The following is a 21,560-nucleotide window of genomic DNA, read 5'->3' on the forward strand; positions in this document are numbered from 1 at the left end:
CAAAGAATTGGAAATTGAGGAATGCCCATCAATTGGGGAATGGCTGAACAAGTTGTGCTATATGAATATAATGGAATACTACTGTGCTATAAAAAATGATGAACAGGCAGACTTCAGAAAAACCTGGGAAGACTTGTATGGTCTGATGTGGAGTGAAGTAAGCAGAACCAGGAGAACATTGTACACAGTAACAGCCATATTGTGCGATGACTAATATTGATAGACTTAACCTTTCTCAACAATGCAAAGATCTAAGACATCTCCAAAGGCCTCATAATGGAAAATACTATCCACATCCAAAGAAAGAACTATGGAGTTTGAATGCAGATGGAAGCAAACTAGTCGCTATTTTTTTTCTTCTGTTGTGTTTTGTTTCCTCTTTCTGGTGGTTCCTCCTATTGGTTATAATTCTTCCTTACAACATCACTAATGTGAAAATGTTTAATAGGAATGTATATGTATAGCCTATATCAGATTGCATGCCATCTTGGGGAGGGAGGTGGGGAAGGAGGAGCAGGAAAATTTAAAACTCAAAAGTTTATGGAAGTGATTGTTAATAAATTAATAAAGTTTTTAAAAAAATTTTATGATATAAACAAAAAAAAAAAAGTGGAGCCTCCTATATAGGAGGCGTCAAACACAGAGTCGGCTGGCCTTATGTGGTCACAACCTTTCCAAGTGTCCCTTGAACTAACTTAAAATGTAATTGGAAAATCTTTAATAAAATAAATAATAGTAAAACAAAACATAGAAAATATATTTTAAAACTAAGTCAATATGCGGCCTACATGGACGCTTACACACAGATTAGTGGCCCGGTTTCTATTTAAGTTTGATACCACTGACCTAGATACTGACCTTAGATTCTCTTGGGGTGATCTCTGTTCTGTTTCAGAAATCCTAGGACTCCATATGGAGTATCTTGGTGCTTTTATCATTCAAATGACACCACCACAGCAGTTTGATCCCCTCTGGAGTAGTGGTCATCACACTATCTTCTGACTGGTTTCCCTAACTCTATTCTCTCTGTCTTCAATACATTTTGTATATCATTGCCAGATTAATCTTCCTAAAACCTCAGTTTTCACATACCAGTTCCTTACTCAAAATCCTTCACTGGTTCCCCACTTCCTTCAAAATAAAGTAAAATCTCTTCTACCTAACATTCAAAATATTCTATAATCTGGTCCCTACCTCAACCACTTTATTTTCCATTATTTATAGGACTCCTGTTCTTTATAAATCTTAAAGTTGCAACAGAAACATGTTGTTATTATTATTACTTAAACAAGTTTCTCCTACTACTACACCATAGGAGTTCTCTCTTTCATCTGAATCCCTGTAGCATTTGTTGTTTGCACCCCTCACATGGCACTTAACATATGCTATTTTGAATTGTTAGATGGATCTCTTCATTGATGCTTTCAGTTTTCCCATGGTATTTTAAGTTCCTAAAGGTCAATTAAGCTTATCTAATGCATTTCTGTATCCCTATAGCTCTTCCCACCCTAAATATCTTGCATCTAATAGGAACTTAAGAAATAATTATTATTGGAGATGATGATGATGACACCCAGATTGTTCCTCCTGGGATCTGTTGGATCTTAGACTCACCAATGTATGCTTGGGTATACTCAAGGAAGGATTTTCTCAAAGAAGACAAGTAGGGGTATGGGTCAGTGTGGTGCCATACCCGTAAAGGATTGTTGAACGTCTGAGATGCTCTTTCACTAAAATTAAACTGGTTGGTGAGTTTCCGTTCTGCTGGTTTTTTAAGGGTAATAACCTCTTCTGCTTCCCCTTCTGCCACTTCTTCAGCTGCCTGGAAAGGCACAGAACAACATTTGGCTTTGGACTTAGACTCACTTTGACTGTGTTTTCTCTTGAAAGACAACTGAACTTTAGTCTAATGGAAACCAGGTGAGGAACAGAGGAAACATGGAATAGATTTCACAGCATCTTGGCTGGAAGGGACTTCAAAGTGCTTCTGGTGTACCCCACACAACCTCTCCAGAAAGCAAGTGATCGTTTGGGTTTTCCTTGATACCCTCTAGTGACAGAGAACCTGTTCTCTCCAGAGGCAGCCCATTCCACTTTTACCTCCAATTTATTAGGAATATTCCCCCCTTACAACAAGCCTAAATCAGCCTCTGCAAATTCTACTCACTGATTCTACAGTCTGGGAATAAGAAGAATGAATCTGATTCTTCCATATGACAGCCCTCATAATGCACAGCCTTTTGATCCTTCATTCACATGGCCACCCTCCTCTAGATCTTCTCTAGATATTGTCCTCTAGATATTCAATGTCCTTAAAATGTGGGTTGATGGTAGGAGTGACAATACGAGGAAGATTCTAAGATTCTAAAATAGTTTCTTTCCCAAATCCAGATCCTTCCAATTGGCAAATAAAAAGAATGAGGGATGAGGGATGGGGAAGGAAGGAAAGAAGGAAATTTGTTTCTGGGATAGAAAAGTCAGCAGTATTTGAATAAGGAGCATTTATTCAACAGACCATAACAACAACAAATCATATAGATCTCATTTGCAAGTTTCCAAATTGCTTTCCTCACACCCATCATGTAATGTAGGTAATATACATGTTATTATCCACATTTGAAGACATGGAAAGGAGAGGCCAAGTGACTGACCCATCATCATACAATCAGTACTAGTATCTGAGACCTGGTTGTTTAAATATCACCTTGGAAATTCATACCTAAATAAGACCTTATGGGCCATTGCTTAAGTTTTAGATTTGTTACTGTTGTTGTTCTTATTTGTTCTTTGTTCTTGAAAAGAACCAATGACATCATGAGGGTGATGTCTTTACTTGCTTGTGAATTAGATTTAAGTGAGGCAGAGCTGTGCAAAGTCATCAGTCTCACTCTCTCCTCCAGAGTCATCAAAGTCCAGTGGCAAGACAAAAGTCAAGACAACTGGTTATGGCCCAGAATACAGTGGGTAACTTTGGCCTTTCTAAATTAAAGTCTTTCTCTGATCTTAACTGGTCTAAGACAACATCCATTCATTGATTAAAGGCTAGATAAGAAATGAGACAAAAGATGGTCTCAATTACCACTACATACAAAACTATCAGTCTAAGACCCTTAGAATCTTGACTAGAATGGAAAACAGTTGCTATTTACACTCATTCGAAGTCATCAAAACCTAAATAATAGCCAGGAAGGCTTGGGCTAGGGGCTATTATTGGCCATTCAATGAGACACAGAGTGATTTGGGTTTAAAGACAGTCAAGTAGCCCTGTCTGAAACACAATGGGCTTTTTTAAAGCCTGTTTTTTCAGAGCTATATTTCAAGAAATCACAAATGAAAACTGCATAAGACAAAAAGCAAACTGTCCCAGCTTTTTGAAAAAGAAAATAATAATAAAAATAAAAATAGAATCATCCTCAGGTTGAAATCCTTCCAAATCAGGGGAACAATCTAGAATCACAAATTACATACACTGATTCAAGGGGTTACTTATCATTGTTATCTCTATTATTGGTAAATAGAAACAGTCCATATTCTTATATTTTTCCTTTGCCTTGTTTACTGTCCAGCACCACACTTCATTCTCTATCACTCTCATTCCTTTCTTCAGAAGATCTCTAGGGGAGGGATAGAGTTGGTTCTGTCTCTGGTTTGAGACTCTCTGACATGATGAGCCTAGCGGGGTCACCTGTAGGACAGTAGCCCAAGGAGTATCTCAGTTCTCCTTCCCTATAGCCATACTCCTCAGCTTTCCCTGTTGTGACCTCTTTTCATTTATAAAGCAGCCTTTTTGCTTGGTGGGAGTTGAGGGTGGTGATGATGGAGAAAAAAATTAAAAAAGAATAAAAGAGCTACATTCAGGAAACCTCAGCTTTTCAAACTCTCAGTATTTTTAGTCCAATGCTTAAAATCAAGGGTTCTTAACCAGGGCCCACTAACTTGTTTCATGTATACATACACACATACATAACAAATAAAATATGTTTGCATGTATATCTATACACATTTCTATGTGTATGCACAGATGTGTATATATAATATATACATGATCACACACATGTAGAATATGGCATATATATTTGTTATACATACATAGATACACACATATATAACAAGTTCATGGGTCTATAAATATATCATATACATACATATGTATGTGTGTATTGATAAGTGTATTTCTCATTTTTAACTTATTTCACTTAACATAATCTATTTTTTCTCCCTCCCACTTCCCTCTAAATTGGGGGAGGGGGGAGACTTGTAACAAATATGCACAGACAAGCAAAGCAAATTCCCTCATTAGCCTTGTGTCAATCTGTACCTTAAAACCATTGCCTTTCTCAGGAGAAAGGCAGGATATTTCAGCATCAGTCTTCTGGAATTTTGGTTGGCTGTTGCTAATAACCTTATTTTAATATCATTGGCTTCCTTTGTAACCCTGTGTATTTCATTCTATGCATTTAAAAACATTGTTCTGAGGAGGGGCTCGTCATCTTCACCATACTGCTGAAGGGATCCATGACACACAAAAAGATTAAGAAGCTCTGTTTTAAATACCTGCTTCCTAAGAATTCTCATTGCGCTATGCTTGTTCCTCTCTGATGACACTTTTCACCTTCTGCTTTGTTCCAATCATTTGTGTACATGTCTTATCTTTTCTGCATGACTGTAAGCCTTGTAGTTCCTTCTTCTTTGAACCATCCACACCCCACTCCACCGCCCCCCCCCACCCCTGGCCTTCCCACTTTGCCCACCCAGCATGGTATCTCACACACACTGCTGACATTCAGTAAATGTTAACAGAATAAGAATGAGTTGATTCAATTTCCCTGGACAGCTTTTTAAAGCAATCTTGGCCATCTGAATGATACCACTCCCCTCCCGCCCTCCCCCCCTACACAGCTCTCCCACATCCATAGATAGCAAGCAAAATTATAATTTCTTATGTTTAATTAATGTTTACTATACCTAGGTTGTACTTTAGCACTACTCTGAGGCTTTGTCATGACTCCGAGGTTATGCTACTAGAATGCAAACTGACAGATCCCACATCAAGCTGAAAAGCTTTGCTTATGGCCCAGGAGGGCTAAATGCATGGGAGCTCATCACCAGATGGGCTGTAGGGTGGTGGCTTGAACTATAGTTTCCTAGATCATAAGAGGATTTCAATTTGTGTCAGGAGGGGGAATACCCAGACTGACAAAATTCCAGATCCTTGAATAAGGGAAGTAGTTATCATATTCATCTTTTATAGGTACGTCTTGTGATACAGTAAGCCAAGATTTTTGTTGTTGCTGTTGTTTTGTATTTTGTTTTGTTTTTAAGCCAAGGTTTTATGTGTTGCTTATATAACTTAGAATACAGTCCCAGGTATAATCAACACATAAAATTCATTTCTTTTCCACTTCAAAGGATTTTCCCAAGAGAATCAGTATGTGTTGCATCAGGTTCTAGTTCTGTCACTAATTATCTGGGACATCTTAAGGGAGACACTTCTTTTTCCTGGATATCTTGATCTATAAAATGAGTCTGTTGAGCCTGACAGCTGCTCTGCTCACTCAAGCTCCAAAATCTACGGGTCTGGGGCCAAATACTTTACCAGAACCTCCTCTTGGCTTCCTGCTTCCTTCGGTTCTTCTTCACCACCTTCACCACCTTCTCCACCTTCTTCACCTTCACCACCACCTTCTGCTTCAGAGGGTTGCACCTCCACATCCTCCTGAGAACTTTCTTTAAAAAAGAAAGAAAAGACAATGGGTTGAATTCTACCCATTTGAAAGGCCTCGAGCTCATATTCTTCAAACTCATGCTTTTCTACTGGTTCACGTCCATGAACATTTGATGAGTTGTCATTGCTGTTAGAATCATCAAAGGACAGCCCTGAAAGTTCTGGTACTTCTCTTTCATTGGGAGGCAAAGGACTACAGGCTCCACACAATCAGTTGCTTCCATAGCGCAACAGCTGAAGACTAGGTAAAGATTTTCCATCAGCTTCCATGTTTCTGCTTGAGAGCTGTTGAAGAATAAGGAATCTATCACTTTCACAGCCATCTCTGGGTTTATTGAGAAGCTTACCTGATGTCATCTCTGCTCGGTAATTCTGCCGTCTGCCTTCATCTGAGTCTTTGGGGATCATGTTCCCAATCAAGTTGAAGTGGACTGCTAGCTGGTCTATAAAACTTACAGGTTTATACGTCCCTTTCTAAGGAGAGAGAACACTGAGTCAGATCAGCAGGTTCAATATTTTTTGGGGGGAAGAGAATTGAGTTTGCACTTGTTTCCCAAAGAAAATATAGCAAAACTTTGATTAGTCAGAAAATGTCAATAATGTTTTGATACCCAAGGACACGGGCCACTCATGTAGCATAAGTGACAGATCAGTGTGCTTGGCAACCATGCTAGGTGTTGGGGTTACAAATACAATAAACAAAACAATCCCTACCCACAAGAAGCTTATACTCTAATACTAGAGATAATAAGGATATATATATACATATATATGTACAGCATAAATAACAAGTAAACAAATAAAAAATATATATTCAAAGTAGTTAAATACAAGGGAGTTTAAAGGGGAGGACACTAGTTTTGAGGGGATAAGGGAAGGCTTCCTATATAGAAAGTGGTACTTCAGCTATGCCTATAAGAAAGAAGACTCTCTAAAATTGAGGGAGAAAGAGAGAGAGAGAGAGACAGAGACAGAGAGAGACAGAGAGAGACAGAGGGAGAGAGGGAGGTTATTCCAGGAACTCAACATGGTCAATGTAAAGGCATGGAGATGGGAGGTAAAGGGTTATGTGTAAGAAATTGAGAGAAGGCTGGTCCAATTGTAGTGGTAATTATAATTAATTGATTACAGTCAGTTACAGATTTCTTGGGGCAGTGAGGTGGCACAGTGGATAGAGCACTGGCCCTGCATTCAGGAGGACCTGAGTTCAAATCCGGCCTCAGACCAAACCCTTGACATTTACTAGCTGTGACCCTGGGCAAATCACTTAACCCCAACTGCCTAAAACAAGATAAAACAAAACAAAAAAAAGAAAGAAATTGAGAGAAGCCAAGTTTGGCTGGATCTCAAAGTATAGCAGGGATAGTAATGTCCAGTGAAGCTGGAAAGATAGACTAGGGCCAAGTTACGGAGGGCTTTAGAAGCTAAAGAGAAGAAATTACATTTGATTCTAAATCCAGTAGGAAGCTATTGGAGATTGCTGAGTAGGAGAGTGATATGATCAGTTCTGCACTTAAGGAAAATCACTTGGGCAGGATTTTGGAGGATGAACGGAGCAAGGAGGGACTTGAGGCAGGAAAAGCAGTTAAGAACTCACTGTAAGAGGTGATGAGTGCCTGAACTATGGTGATAGCTATGTGAGTGGAGAGAAGGGGTTGAGAAAGATGTTGTAAAGGTAAAAAAAACAGTAAGATTTGGCAACTGATGGGATGTATGGAGTGAGGAGTTGAGAATAATGCAAAGATCATGAACCTAGGACACTGAAAAATCATGGTGTCTTGGGAAAAAAAAAACAGGGAAATTTGAAAGAAGGGTAGGTTTGGCAGCAGAGTAGAATGGAGTAGAGAATGAGTTTTGTTTTAGGAATGTTGAATTTGAAATGTTTCCAGAATGTCCAGTTTGAAATGTCCAAATTGAAATAAGCAACTGGTGATGTAGAATTGAAGTTCATGGGAGAAAATAGGGATCGATACATATAGACCTGGGCTTTACTAGTGTAGAGATGACAATTAAACTCATAGGAATTGATAAGGTCATTGAGAGAAAAAAAGAGTATGGCCTAGAATAAACCCTTGGGGAATACCTATAGTTAGGAGGCACAATCCCTGATCATTAATACAAAATATACGTAAATATGATTGCATCCTTAGAACTTTTTGCTAATTTCCTTGCTACTTCCTGTGGAGCTAGGGTAGTAGAGAGGATAAAGCAATATTGGACTAAATATGACTGAGATCAAATACAACTTCAGAGTCTTACTTTAGCTGTGTGGCTCTAGGCAAACCACTTAACCCCTTTGTGTTTCAGTTTCCTCATCTATAAAATGAGGATAATAATATCACCTACATCTCAGGATATTCCTCGCATGGCTGTTGTAAGGATAAAGTGCAATAATATTTCTGAAGTGCTCTCAAACCTTAAAACATTATATAAATACTAGCTATTATTATTGGCTTTTGTCATTGCTGTTCAGTCTTTTTTTCAGTCGTGTCTGACTCTTTATGGCCCCATTTGGAGTTTTCTTGGTAAAGATAACAGACTAGTTTGCTATTCCTTCTCCAACTCATTTTACAGATGAGGAAACTGAGGCAAACAGAGTCAAGTGACTTGCCCAGGATCACAGAGCCAGTAAGCTTCTGAGACAGGATTTGAGCTTATGAAGATGAGTCTTCGTAATTCCAAGCCTAGTGCTTTATCTAATGCACTACCTAGCTGACTTAATTATTAGCTATTAGCGAGCAAAGGGAAGATTAGTTTCTATATCAAGGTATTCAAGAAGAGTACTTTTTTGGTTACAGAATGCTTTCACACCCATAATCTCACTTGATCCCCACAACAAGTATGTGAGAAAATAAGCTTTTCTGGGTTCTTTTTGGGTGGTGGTGGTGGTGGTAGTGGTGATAACAAGTATTCATATACAAGTTTTGCCTACATTATTTTAATTGATTATCAACATAACCCTTGAAGTAGGTAGTGCAAGTATTATTATTATTATTCTCATTTTCTAAATGAGAAAATTTAGGCTTCAGACAGGTCATTGAAGGTGACACATGCAATAAGTGGTAGAAGCAGGAACAAATACAAGTCTTCTTTGCATTATGTCACATTGCCTCTCATTCAAAAGATTTTCAATCCCAGTCAACTCATACAGAGGATGCCTAGAAAACAATTCAAATACTGTAGGAAAACAGATTTATTTGTTCATATTTTATTAAATGAAAGATTTTAAGCCTAGAACCAGCACCATGCAGAGTCATTTTTAGGTTTCTTACTAGAGCATCCCAAGATGCTCAGCGAGAGTTTATTGTTAATAAATTGAGTAACGATGAGGGCTTTTGTTGAAAGAGAAAAAAGAAGAAAAAAAGAATGTGCATGTGAAAAGCTACATCAGGATTTTTATCAAGTTAATTTTCTGACCCTGATTACATTTTCAAATGCAAATCAACTGCTACCAACTAGAAATGGCCAATATCCTTTGCGGAAATATTTTAACATCAAGGAAGCATGGGGTGGAAAAAGGACTCTAGTAAGCCACTGTATTTATGTGGCCTTCCAGCTAATTATAAGGGTGAAAAGGCTGGCAAAATCATGTAATATCAAAAAGCAATTCCTATGACTCCAATGACCAACCCTATGCATATGGCTCCCAAACCTATGTTTTGAACTCTCCATAGCTTCAGGTCTGCACTTCCATTGGCAGCTCTTCATTTCTCTACCCATGGATGCCATTGGTGCCTCCAAGTTCAATACATCTAAAACTAAACTCATTGTCTTTTCTCCAACAGTGGCTTCTCAGAAAGAGACTTCCTGTTTATGTTTTCTCCCAGTCACTCAGCCCCTACCCTTCTTCTTTCCTTCAAATGCTTATCAGGTTTTTCTAGCCTTAAGAAGGAATGTGAAGATTATCAATGTTTTGAGCTAGAAAGAACCTTAGCAATCATCAGTACAACCCCTTTGGCAGAAGAGAATGAGGTTAACTGAATTGCCCAAGTTCACCCAAGTTAGTCGCAGAGGCACGCTAGAAGTGATTTCTCATGATTGCCATGACTGTACTTTCACCACTAGTCAGAAACCTCAGGGGAAAATAATGATGACTATAAATTCTAATACTAAAACATCCATATTTTACTTTACATTTCAGAGCAAAACTCCAGCCTAGTGTCTCAGTCTCAGCACCCACTCTGCTTTATTTAGGAGAGTCATCTTAGGTCTTGCCTAAGTAATTCAGAAGAACGATGTTTTTTCCCTTGGCTTGAATTTAGCCAAACTCTGCTTTGCTTTCTTTGTCATCAGTGATTTGGCCTTAGGATGCCCCTTTTTGGCCCATGAAAGTAAAAATTCTTGGCCCCCAAGATAGTTAAAGAAACTTAAACAGTTTGAATAGATGGGGGATCCTAATTATGTTAGGATAGTCCATCTCACTCTCATTAACTCTGTGGCAATGATTCCAGACAACTAAACTTCACAGCGCCCCAGAAAAGGGCCAGATTATACACAAGGATGCTCACATGGTGTGCTGACATGCCTGTGGCCAACTAAGCAGGAAGACAACCCCAGATTCACCTCTCCCAGCCAGGAATCCCTTTGGTCCATTAAGTAAGAACACCATTTTAAAAAGCCAACAGGAATGTGGGGGCTACATATCCAACGGTAATAAATAAAGCACCATTTTCAGTTTATCATCTTTCCTGGAATCATTTCTAATAGATTGGCTCCCCAAGGACAGATGGGAATTCTTTCCTAATCCACAAATATATCACTGATCTTTTTGTTCATACACTATTACAGATATGTCCCATAAGACTATAGTCATATTTGGAATAAGCTACCATTCAAATAGTTGCCCCACTTCAAATAGCCTGAGGCCACAGATGTTGGTTTCTACAGTTATTAGACCTTCAAGCTGAGCCATGCTTAAGGCAGGAAATCAGTTATGCTTTAAAAAAAAAAAGAAGTCTTGGCATCCCCATGCAGTCCAGGTAAGGTAATGCTGGGGCTGGCTATACGGTAACAATCACCCTCCTCACCCTTCCTCTCAGGCTTCATGGTATCTTTTTATGATCTCTCTTCTTTTCCCCTTCAAAGTTATTTTTGATATTCACGGCAGTCTGACTTTACCTCTACAGGGAGCAGAGACATAGGAAAAAGGGGTTATCTTTTGTGAATTTTGCTGGCAGGTGATCTGTGCAATGGTTGGAATTGTGATTTTAAGGGAATCAAGATAATTTGACTCTCCTTATTTTTCCTTGATTCAATTCAATCCAAAAATATTAAGGCCCTAATTTGTGCAAGACTATTTACTATACTTGGGGACACAAAGACAAAACTGAAACTGTCCTTGTTTACATCATTCTGGGGAGATATAAGACATGCACATATGAAAATAGTGTAAGGAAAATTGAGGATAGATAAAATATTAATAGCTAGGGGGACCAGAGAAGGCATCGCAGAAGAGATAGCATCCAAGTTGGGTCACACAGAAAAACAAGCATTCAGAGCAGGGGCAAGCTGGAGCTAGCTCTGACTAATTTAAGAAAATCTGATTGTTAAATTGTCAGTGAGCATTTACACCTTGGAAATGACCAAAGGCTACAAATCAGGGCTTGCACTGATGTTTCACTGATTGTCTAGACTTAAGAAAGGGATGGAGAAAATGTTAATAATGCACATTAAACATAAAAGCCTGTTCTGCTCACAGGTGTGTCTGTTGGTTCGTTTCAGAGGGCCAGTTGTTTTATATTTCCAGCATATAACTTTCCAAGAGACAGAGATGAAAAGAGAGTTCATTCCAGGCACAGGGAACAGTTTGTACAAATGCAGGGAGACAGACATTAAGTTATCATTCAGTTTGGGATTGGGTAGATTCCTTTTAAATATATGTTTAAATATCTGATGCTGGTAATATTTATGCATTTGTATGCTTGCATTCAGAAAGCCTAGAAAACAGAATTCTGAAGTCTGTTGTAAAGGAAGGCACTCAATAGAGGGGAAAGAGGGATGTGGGTGTGCTGGAAGTGGGGACTAAGATTGTATGGCAGAAGCAGAAAGAGGATGGGTACATCAAATCTCTGAACCCAAGGAAATAATTTGGCTCAGGGACCCAAAAAGGAATAAGAAACTTGTGGCCTCCAATAGGAGGGACAGGATAGAGGTTCAGTGATCCTGGAAGCTTACAGAGGACTGAAAGGCATATATCCCTTGTACCAACTCAGAGTTCACTACAGGGTCTTTCAAAGTGTTCTCTCTCTAGTGTGGCTGAACCAAAGGCATCTGGTATTGGTAGAAACTACTACTATACCCGTAAGGCTACCAATCCCCTTGAAATGGGAAGTTGGGGCTGAAAGTGTGTGAGGTGGTGGGCTGGGAGGGGTAGAATGATCAGTTGCTGAGCTAAACAAATATAGTGGAGAGTCTAGTGAAAAAGGCTCACTGGTTTCTAGTGGAATAAATGAACACTGAAGTTCAGCAACTGAAATAGTCTGCCACACATTATGAATTGCTTGAAAAAAATTTAATATAACAATGTAATACTGTTAAACAAACAAAATAATCAGTTTGGGTATCCAACAGATCTGAATTCTTGTCCTATTACACAGGATCTGAAAGAAGCAGAGCCCTGGGAATTCTGTATCTCAGACTGCAGGCTCCCTAAAAAATTAGCCTTGGCCCTGCCTATAGTTTAACCCATCAGAAGATAGACCCCAAGTGTGGAAGGCTGATACAGTGCGGGAATTGTCAGGACAACTTCCATAGAACATTGAAAGCCAACCCCTCCTTCTCCTCCAACAATTTCAAATTACCACACTGCCACTGCCTCCCTTATTAGGAAACGTAAACAAACAATATCGTGAATAACGGTGTTTTTTAAAGGCATCCATCTGAAACTCATGCAGATAAGGTTTTTGAAACACTGTACAAAGAGCTGACAAACTGCATCCTGACAGAGTTCCCATTTGCTAGTCACTGCCAGATGGGATCCTGCTTTTACTCATTGGGAATGGGAACGATATATTCAGTTTCTCAGTGAAAAGGGCAACTTCAGGTGCCAGGCCTCTTCATTATTATTAATTTGTACTCTGAAATAAGATCCTCAAAACGAAAACCTTGCAGATAACCACACAATTCACCTTAACTTGTTCTTACTTAATCTAAAAGAAAAGCTACAACTCAGGGTCTCTGTGAAACGTGTTGGACGGTAATTGTATTTCTTGCCAAAGTCAGGAATCAGTCTGCTTGACTGCAGTTGATAATAATATTTCTAACAACTGACATTTATATAGCGCTTTAAGGGTTGCAAAGTGCTTTACATAAATTATCTCATTCGATGGAGTCAGGGTGTTGCAGCATGCGGAAGGGTATGACTAATCCGATCCATTTGCTGGGCTTTGTTTCTATGTGGAACGGTCCAAAGCATTGACCGACATTGGGCATGAGCCAAGCTGCCTGGCTCTAGGGTCAGCTATTCTCTAGCTCAGCTTCCGATCTATTGAAGAACCTTATTAATGGGCCAATTTGCCATCCTAGTGTGTTAATAGCCTTAGAAGGTTTCCAGGAAAGTTTCATAGGAAAAGAAGGCATTCACTATTACATCATCCTGTTACTTTAACCTAGAGAATGAAGGGGAGGGGCATGGTTGCTTTTTTTGTTTTTTCCCCTCTCAAATACTTATGTTTGGATGTTGTTGTTTTTTTTTTTCCTGAAGAACTTGGAACAATTTTAGGTTATAAGTCTTAAAATAATCAATAAGATAATCTAAGATAAGATGTTTGTATACTGCTATTCAGACTTAGTGTTTCTAAATGATTTCTAGAAATGATGTAATGAGAAGATGCTTGGGTAAATAAATCCACAGCATAATTTCATTACAATTTCCACAGATGGGGGAGGAGCAATACAGAATTCTTACATGAAAGACAAGGTGCTTTTCTGCCACCAGGGGACATTTCCATTTTCACAAAAGAAAAATTCAACGTCTCATTTGCATGTAGGCATTCTCTTTTTTTTTCCCCTCTGAAACTGTTATTATTATTTCTCCTATGAAGCAAAAGTTGTTCTCCAGTTCCATTCACACTATGAGACTTGCCTTATTGGTGTGTGGATGGGGGACTGTTACCACTGGGAAGGGAAAAGGGAGCGTGATTCTATCACCTTGCTAGTGGATTTAGAAATCAGACTCACTTATGTCCTTATATGATTTGCATTCAAAATACTTATTGCTAGTCTGTTTGGTTGGGGTGAACTGATTGGAATTCACATAGAGATGAGCCAGAAATGAGACAGATTCAGATGACACCTGTGACCCTCTTCTTGGTGGAGTCAAAACAGAAGTTATATCAATGTTATTAGAAAGATGTTCCCCAAGATTTAACCTGGTCCATCTGTACAGAACTGGGTTTTTTTTTTTTCCTGAGCACTTGTATTACATTTCTTTGTAAGGAATGTTATTTATTCTATTAGTGGTAGTGCTAACCACTATAAAATAAATTCCATTCTCCTACTTGGGATTTAGAAAAGTACAAACTGTGGTACCTTTACTAGGAAAAGAAGAAGGCCTCCTTGTATCTATATCTTCTTGCCTTATAAGCAAATTCATATTTTTACAGGATCTAGAAACTAAAATTTTCTCAAGCCACGTGGAGCTTCTGCCCAGTAGATTCTTAGCTAAGGAACTGTCCCAACTAGCTGGCTAGTAGGTCAGCCTTCCAAATACATCATTGCCATAGCCTAGGGAATCTTCACATGAAAAGTGAGAACCTGTTAATAATTTATACAGCATTCCTCACAACATCACCATGAGATAGCTAATACAAGTATTGTTATAGTTATGTTACAAAACGAGGAAACTGAGGCAGCAAGAAACTAAGGGACTTGTCTACAATCATACAGTAAGCATCGGAGCTAAGATTTCAATCCAAGTTTCCTAATTCCATACTGTCTGCCAGTTAGATAGACGACGAACACGATTTGGGCAGCATGGTATAATAGATAGAGTGGTGGTCTTTGAGTGAGGAAGACGTGGGTTTGAATCTTGACTCAAACACTTTCTAGCTATGTTACCCTGGATAAATCACTTAATTGCCCTGGGCCTGTTATTTCCATCTATAAAATAAAAGGTTAGGTCCCCTCCAGCTCTAAATCTATATACCTATGAAAGCTCTTAAATCCATAAATCATCCATTAATTGTGCTCCTCAATTCCAGTCCCACTCCATCTGCCCAGAGACCTCGCCATATTGATGTCCCCTAAGCATCAAGCTCAACATGGCCAAAGCAGGATTCACTGTTTTCTTCTAGCGATCTTCTCTAAACTTTCCTTTTACTGTTCACTGCACCACCACCCTTTTAGTCATCCAGGTTTGTAACCTCAGAGTACGCCTTGATTCTCCCTTGTCCAGCATGTTGTTGTTCAGGCATTTCAGTAGTGTCCAACTCTTTGTGACCCCATTTGGGGTTTTCTTGGCGAAGATGTTGGAGGGGTTTGCCATTTCCTTCTCTAGCTATTTTACAGATGAGGAAACTGAGGCAAACAGGGGTAAGTGACTTGCCCAGGATCACACAGCTAGAAAATGTCTGAGTTCAGGTTTGAACTCGGGAAGATGAGTCTTCCTGACTTCAGGCCCAGCACTCTATGCACTATGGTGCCACCTAGGCTGCCTTTCTGCTACTTCACGAATCACAACTTAAATCTTCCCCAAATCAGTGGGAATCTACCTTGTTTTGTCTTTGCTGCCACAAGTATGACTATCTCGGTATATCTAGCATCTTTCTTTTTGTCTTTGACCTCCAGGTATATGTCCAAAAGTGAGATCTCTAGGTCAGAAGTTATGGACATTTTAGTAATTTTTTAGGCAATTCCCAAATTGCCTTCCAGAATGCCAATCCTTCCATTTTTGAGAAGAGGAAACTAAGAGAGGTAAAATCTGATGCCCAAAGCCATTCAAGTTGCAAATGGCAGAGCCAAGATTTGGAACTCAATCATCTGACTCTGCTTTCCACATCCACTGTTTCATACTCAGTGCTCTTTTTTTTTTATTATAATTAATTTTTAAATTATCAATTTACCAACATACACAAACATTTTGGTTTGTATTAAAATATATTTTGAAAACTGGATGCTTTCAGTCACTACTCATTTCATACTGCAATCCCTGCTGGTCTACAATGAGTCCATTTGCTCTAAATAACTGAGTTCATAATTTGGAAGTACATCTAAACCAAACGGGATATCTGGGTGTTAACAGCCTGCCCATCATGTTACAGAAAATTCTGTTATAATGAAGGCTATGGAAACAAAATTCCTTTAATAGCAACACTGATATAACCCACCAATCACCAGCTTCTTTCTGCACTACTTATGCTGTAGCAAAGCTATATTCTTTCTAAAACATTTTAATCTACTCCTTGCCTTAGTAAGCAGGGCATGAACAAAATAATGGAATCTTTCTTTGATGATTCAGCATCTTATAGCCCCTGAGGGTCATCTGTCTGAGCATTCCTCCCTATTGTTGACTATTATATATTAAGGTAGAGGATAGATTAGGCAGCACTCCACTTCTGCTCTTAATTTTGTCTCCTGTTTTTTCCAGAACTGGCTTGTCCATCAGTCATTCCCTCTCTCATCTTTAATTTCTCCCCATCTACTGGCTCCTCGCTCCCTGCCTACAGTAATGCTTATATTGCCCTTATTTTTTAATACTTTTCCCTCCTCACCCTCCCTCCAACCTATTGTCCTTGTCATGTAAAGTTGGATTGGAGTATACCCCATGGAACATGCATGAGGATTGATGGGCCTGCAAAAGTAAAACACCCACTGAGCTCCTAGGGGATGAATGTAGAATAACGCTGAAAGGCTTGCTTTAAGATGACATAGCAAACCCTAGGTACTATGATGGTTAAAGGATGGGGGTGGGGAGAGACTACATCGAAAAGAACTGGTCATTGTCCCAGGAAGAACCATCCTCATGGTAGACTTTAAAAGGAGAGACTCTGCCCTCTGACTTTCTCTCTTCCTTCCTGGCCTGGAATACGTGCGAGATTGAGCTCCCTCTGTGTGGATTTCCTGTGAGGGAAGACTTTCCCTGGAAGGGATGGAATTCTGATACCCTCGACAACGCCATACTTCTGGATACCCTTTCCTTCCTTGGCTTCCATGAAATTGCTCTCTATCTCTTCTGTTTATCTCCTGCCCCTTTAGTGTGGGTGTTCATCAAAGCTCCCTCTTAGATCCCCTTATCTTCTTTTCCTCTTGCAATACTCTTTCCCTTAATGTTCTCATCTGGTCCAACTGGTTCAATTATCACCTCTATGCAGATGACTCTCAAATCTACATATCCAGTCCTAGTCTTTACTCCAATCTCCAGCCCTACATCTCTAAATGCCTATGTGGGACCTTTGTGGTAGAAGCAACATCTCTGTTGTAGGTATAGGCTAGTTTTCCTTTAAAAGATATTGAAACCATCTTTGAGATAGAGGATTAAGGCTCAGGACAATGTTGTAGCTTCCTCATAACCTAAGTACAAAAAGCCAGCACATGAGGAGGTAGCAGCTCTTCCCTCTGGCTGCTAACCAGCAGACCAACATGATCATCACAGAAGTAGAGAAGCTATAACCTAGTTAATCAGTAACGTATCCTCTCCCTACTATGGCTTAGTAAAACTCCCTTTGTTAACAGTGAGATAGTCTACAAATGGCTCATTTCACTCCAATATTGAACCTGAACTATCAGACCAACCTGAGTCAGGGGTGTCCTTCCTGGTTATCACCAGCATCTCTAACTTAACATGTCTAGAACTAAATTAATCAACTTCTCAAACCTGCCCTTCTCTCAGCATCTTTATTTCTGTTGATGGTACCACCATTTTCTCAATCATTCAGTCTTGAAATCTCACTTATCTCTGACTTCCTTCTTCCTCATCCAGTTGCCAAATGCTATCAACTTAACTTTCATAACACATTTTAGAATCTATCGTCTCCTCTCCATTTGCACTGCAATCCTAGTCCAAGCCCTCGCTACCTCTTAGTCTCAATAACCTCCTGACTGATCTCCTCCTCTCTTCCCTCCAGTGTGCTCTTCCCAATTCAGAGATCACGCCGTGCCACCCCTCTGCTCAAAGACCTCCAGTATCTCTCCAAGACGGGACTTCTTTGTGGCTTGTCCACCCAACTGGATATTATGATCTGGACAATAACCACTTTCCATCTATTTGGTTTTACATGTGTGGATAGTTAGGCCAAACTTTATTTTGAGGAATTATGGATTTCATTTAGGAGGCTCTGCAATGGCCCAAGGCTTGATGAAATCCGCACATCATCCACAAACAGAAGCCTTTAGAATCTAAAATCTAAAGTTTACATCAATATTCATAAGGAGCCCTTCTTTAACTCTGAATCTAAACTGGGCATTTTCCATGCCAGTGGCAAGCATGTCTGACGGCTCCCTTGACATTAATGATTAATTATTAATGGCAGTCACCTTATTTGGAATCTTGGATGATTCTGACAAACACACAGGAAATACCTTCTAGGGCTCAGAGAACCTCTAACACAGCATTTTACTCTGCCGTAGCAAGTGCTTTTTTAAAGTAAATCAATCAACAAGCCTTTATTAAGCATCTGCTACGTACCAGGCACTGTGGATACAAAGACAGAAACAAAATGGTCCCTGACCTGAAGGAACTTACTCTACCGGGGAAAGGGGAATAGAGCATGAACCCAAATAAGTCAATGCAAAAAGGCACACAAAATACATACAAAGGAATTTCAGGAGGCACTAACAAGGAGAGGGATCATGAAAGCCTCCTTGAAGGAGGAGATGGTACTTGAGCTGAAACTCAGAGGGTTCCAGGGGATTCCCAGGGATGGAGGCAAAAAACTACTGTACAATGAAACAGAAAGAATGGAGAGTGTGTAAGGGGGAGTGAGGTGTGATCAGACTGGAAACAGAGGTTGGAGCCTGACTGGGAAGTATTAAACACACCAATCAGTCTTCATCAGCTGTAACAATCAAAGCTTCTACATTTTGTACAAGGGTGATGCCATCAATGCCAAAACAAAGTCCTGATCAGTTTATACAGTGAGGACAGTTATCTGGACAATATCTGGGCATCCTCATTATATTTATAATCTAAATAATTTTAGGATAATATATGTATACAGGTAGCACAACAAAAATAAGAGCTAGCATTTATATAGTGCTTTAGGGTTTGCAAAACGTTTTACATCTATGATTTCATTTGATCCTCACAATTCTGTGAGAAAGGTGCTATTATCTCCATTTTATGGATGAGGAAGCAGTCTGAGAAAGGTTAAATGACACGGTCAGGGACACAGTTAGTACATATCTGAGGTAGGATTTGAACTCTGGTCTCCTTGACTCTAACACCAGGTCTCTACCTATTATGTTATTTAGCTGCACATCATACACACACACACACACACGCACACACTTTCTCTCTCTCTCTGTATATAAACATAATATATATAATATATAACTTGTATATATTATTTATATAGTGCGTGCAGCTAGGTAACACTGTATGTATATATATATGTACATAGACACAAACACACACATATGAGCATGTGCATGTGTGTGTGCAATTGGTAACATGGTGGATAGAGAGCTATCTTAGAGTTAAATGTATGCATGTTATATATAGTACATAGTATGGTACCTATTTATGTGTACATGTACAAACATATGAGATATACATACATACATAAATAAAACTTTTACAATAATTCCTAAATAGGGAACTCCTAGGAGCCATAGGAATGGTAGGAGGAAATGTAATACAGTAGAATGAGCACTGGCCTGGAAACTGGCACTCTAGACCACAGCTCTAGACTTGAGGAGCAGCATGTAACAGTGGAAAGATTGCAGGATTTGACATCAGAAAGGCTTGGGTTCGAATCCCACCTCTAACACATACTGACCGTTTGACTACAGGAAAGTCACTTAGGCTTACTGACCCTCAGCTACCTCAACTATCAAATGAAGAAAATAATCCTTGTACCTGTTACACTGACCTTCCAGAGCTACTAGGAGACTCAAATAAGATAACAGATGTAAAGCACTTTGCAAACAAGGTGCTATATGATAATGTTATTGGTTATCATCATCATTATTATCATTAGTTCTAGTTTGGCCACAAACCAGATGAATGACCACAGTTAAGTCATGCAACTTCTCATTGTCTTCATCTGTAAAATGAGTTTATCCCATCTTTTCTGCTTTAAAATTCTGAGTCTATAAATTATCTAGCCCAGCACTGCTATAGTATAAATTTACTGCTTGAAAAAGAATAGAAATTCCTAAAATTCCTCAGCATATGACCACAAGGAAAATTAATACTGAAAAAAGAAAAACGAAAGCAAATTCCTAGTAAAATCCCAATGTCTTAACACTACAAAGCTTAAAGAGTTTTTGAAATTCACTATATCTTTCTGTCCTATGAAATTGTCATATACTGGAACTAGTCCCCTTTGCAAGCAGACAGCCCCAGGCACCTGGGGTTTGGGTGACAGGCCAAAGGACACTTACTTTAAAGCTGAATCTGACGATATTTTGGGGAGCATGTGGGTTATTGGCTGTCAGGATACGAGTGAATTCTTGTTTTAACTCCTATGGGACAGAAATACAGAGAAAGACATTAATAAAAAACATGCTCAGTGCAGAGGACTGGCTTAAGTCCCATGAAAAACCAGCAAACTTCTCACACAGTTTCACAAACACAGATGATATTACACCCTATGTTTCCGATCAGCCACTTCTGGGGACCACATTTCTAAAGAGCTGGAGGGCAGCACCAGGCAGAGCCAAGGTTAATGAAACTCAGGCCAGGGACCGTATTAGCTACCAACTGTTTTCACTCTTTTACTGAGAAAACACATACACACACACACACACACACACACACACACACACACACACACATCAAATCTGCAAGGAGAAACCCATGAGCAAGCCAAGAAGACTCCCTTTCCCAGCGGTTCTCTTTCTCGTGTTAGCAAAGCTTCATTCCTGTCATGCTTCCCAGACTTTGTGTGCTTTGTGCAAAACTCAATGCTCAAAGGAAGCTTCCCTTGGGACAGAACGGATTCCTAATGTATGTGTCCAGCCTACAATTTGGCTATCGCTCCAACACCCAAAATAATGCAAACCACTTCTTAGTGGCACAGAGAGAGGTAGTGTGGCTCAGGGAAAGAACAAAGACCTAGTAGGGAGACGAGGGTTTAATGCCAGCTCGGGCACTAACTTGCTGTGTATTCTTGGGCAAGTGACTTACTTTCTTTGGACCTTGGTTTTCCCTACCTGTCAAAATGAAGGAATAGAATAAACCAGCATTCCCCAAATCATTTTAAGCAAAACTAATATTCTGGAGAATGCAAATTCATTTCCCTGAAAAAGATTTGATACTAGTGATATTTTTTGCTTAAAATATTAAGTATAAAATGATGTATCAAAAATACTTATTAAATGGGACTTTTCCAAATATGAAAACAGGCTGAATTTCTTCTATTTTGCTGCAAAATTTTCCCAGCTCTCATTTATCATCGGAGTATACCACATCCCTAGATTTCACCACGATCATGGTGATCAGTATTTACAGACTGTCAATATATGTCAGCTCCCAATGGGTGGCCAAATTGATGTGAGACACGCTGGGCTAAATCACCTCTCCGTTTCCTTCCAATTCTCCCATTCTGTGACTCTGTGGTTACATAAATAGGTCAAAATTTATCAAGTCAGTGTCCAATTAACCTACCTGAAAGAATCTAGGTTGGCTATCTCTACATGGGCAAAATAAAATGCTATTTTCAAAAATTCACTGTAT

The 21,560-nt window shown here is 39.3% G+C and overlaps 1 protein-coding gene across 1 annotated transcript in view; it reads right to left on the reverse strand.

Moving 5' to 3' along the window:
* Positions 1-21,560, reverse strand: part of DNAI1 (dynein axonemal intermediate chain 1) — a 247,207-nt gene that overhangs the window by 168,146 nt on the left and 57,501 nt on the right. Inside the window, exons 5-8 of the mRNA XM_027839294.1 lie at positions 20,267-20,347; positions 6,073-6,199; positions 5,597-5,727; positions 1,694-1,822 (exon numbers count right to left, since the gene is read on the reverse strand). Of these exons, the coding sequence (XP_027695095.1) occupies positions 1,694-1,822; positions 5,597-5,727; positions 6,073-6,199; positions 20,267-20,347 (468 nt within the window). The remainder of the gene's footprint in view (positions 1-1,693; positions 1,823-5,596; positions 5,728-6,072; positions 6,200-20,266; positions 20,348-21,560) is intronic.

Source organism: Vombatus ursinus, unplaced genomic scaffold (assembly GCF_900497805.2).
Source record: "Vombatus ursinus unplaced genomic scaffold, bare-nosed wombat genome assembly UNPS02014832.1, whole genome shotgun sequence".
NCBI classification, from domain to species: domain Eukaryota; kingdom Metazoa; phylum Chordata; class Mammalia; order Diprotodontia; family Vombatidae; genus Vombatus; species Vombatus ursinus.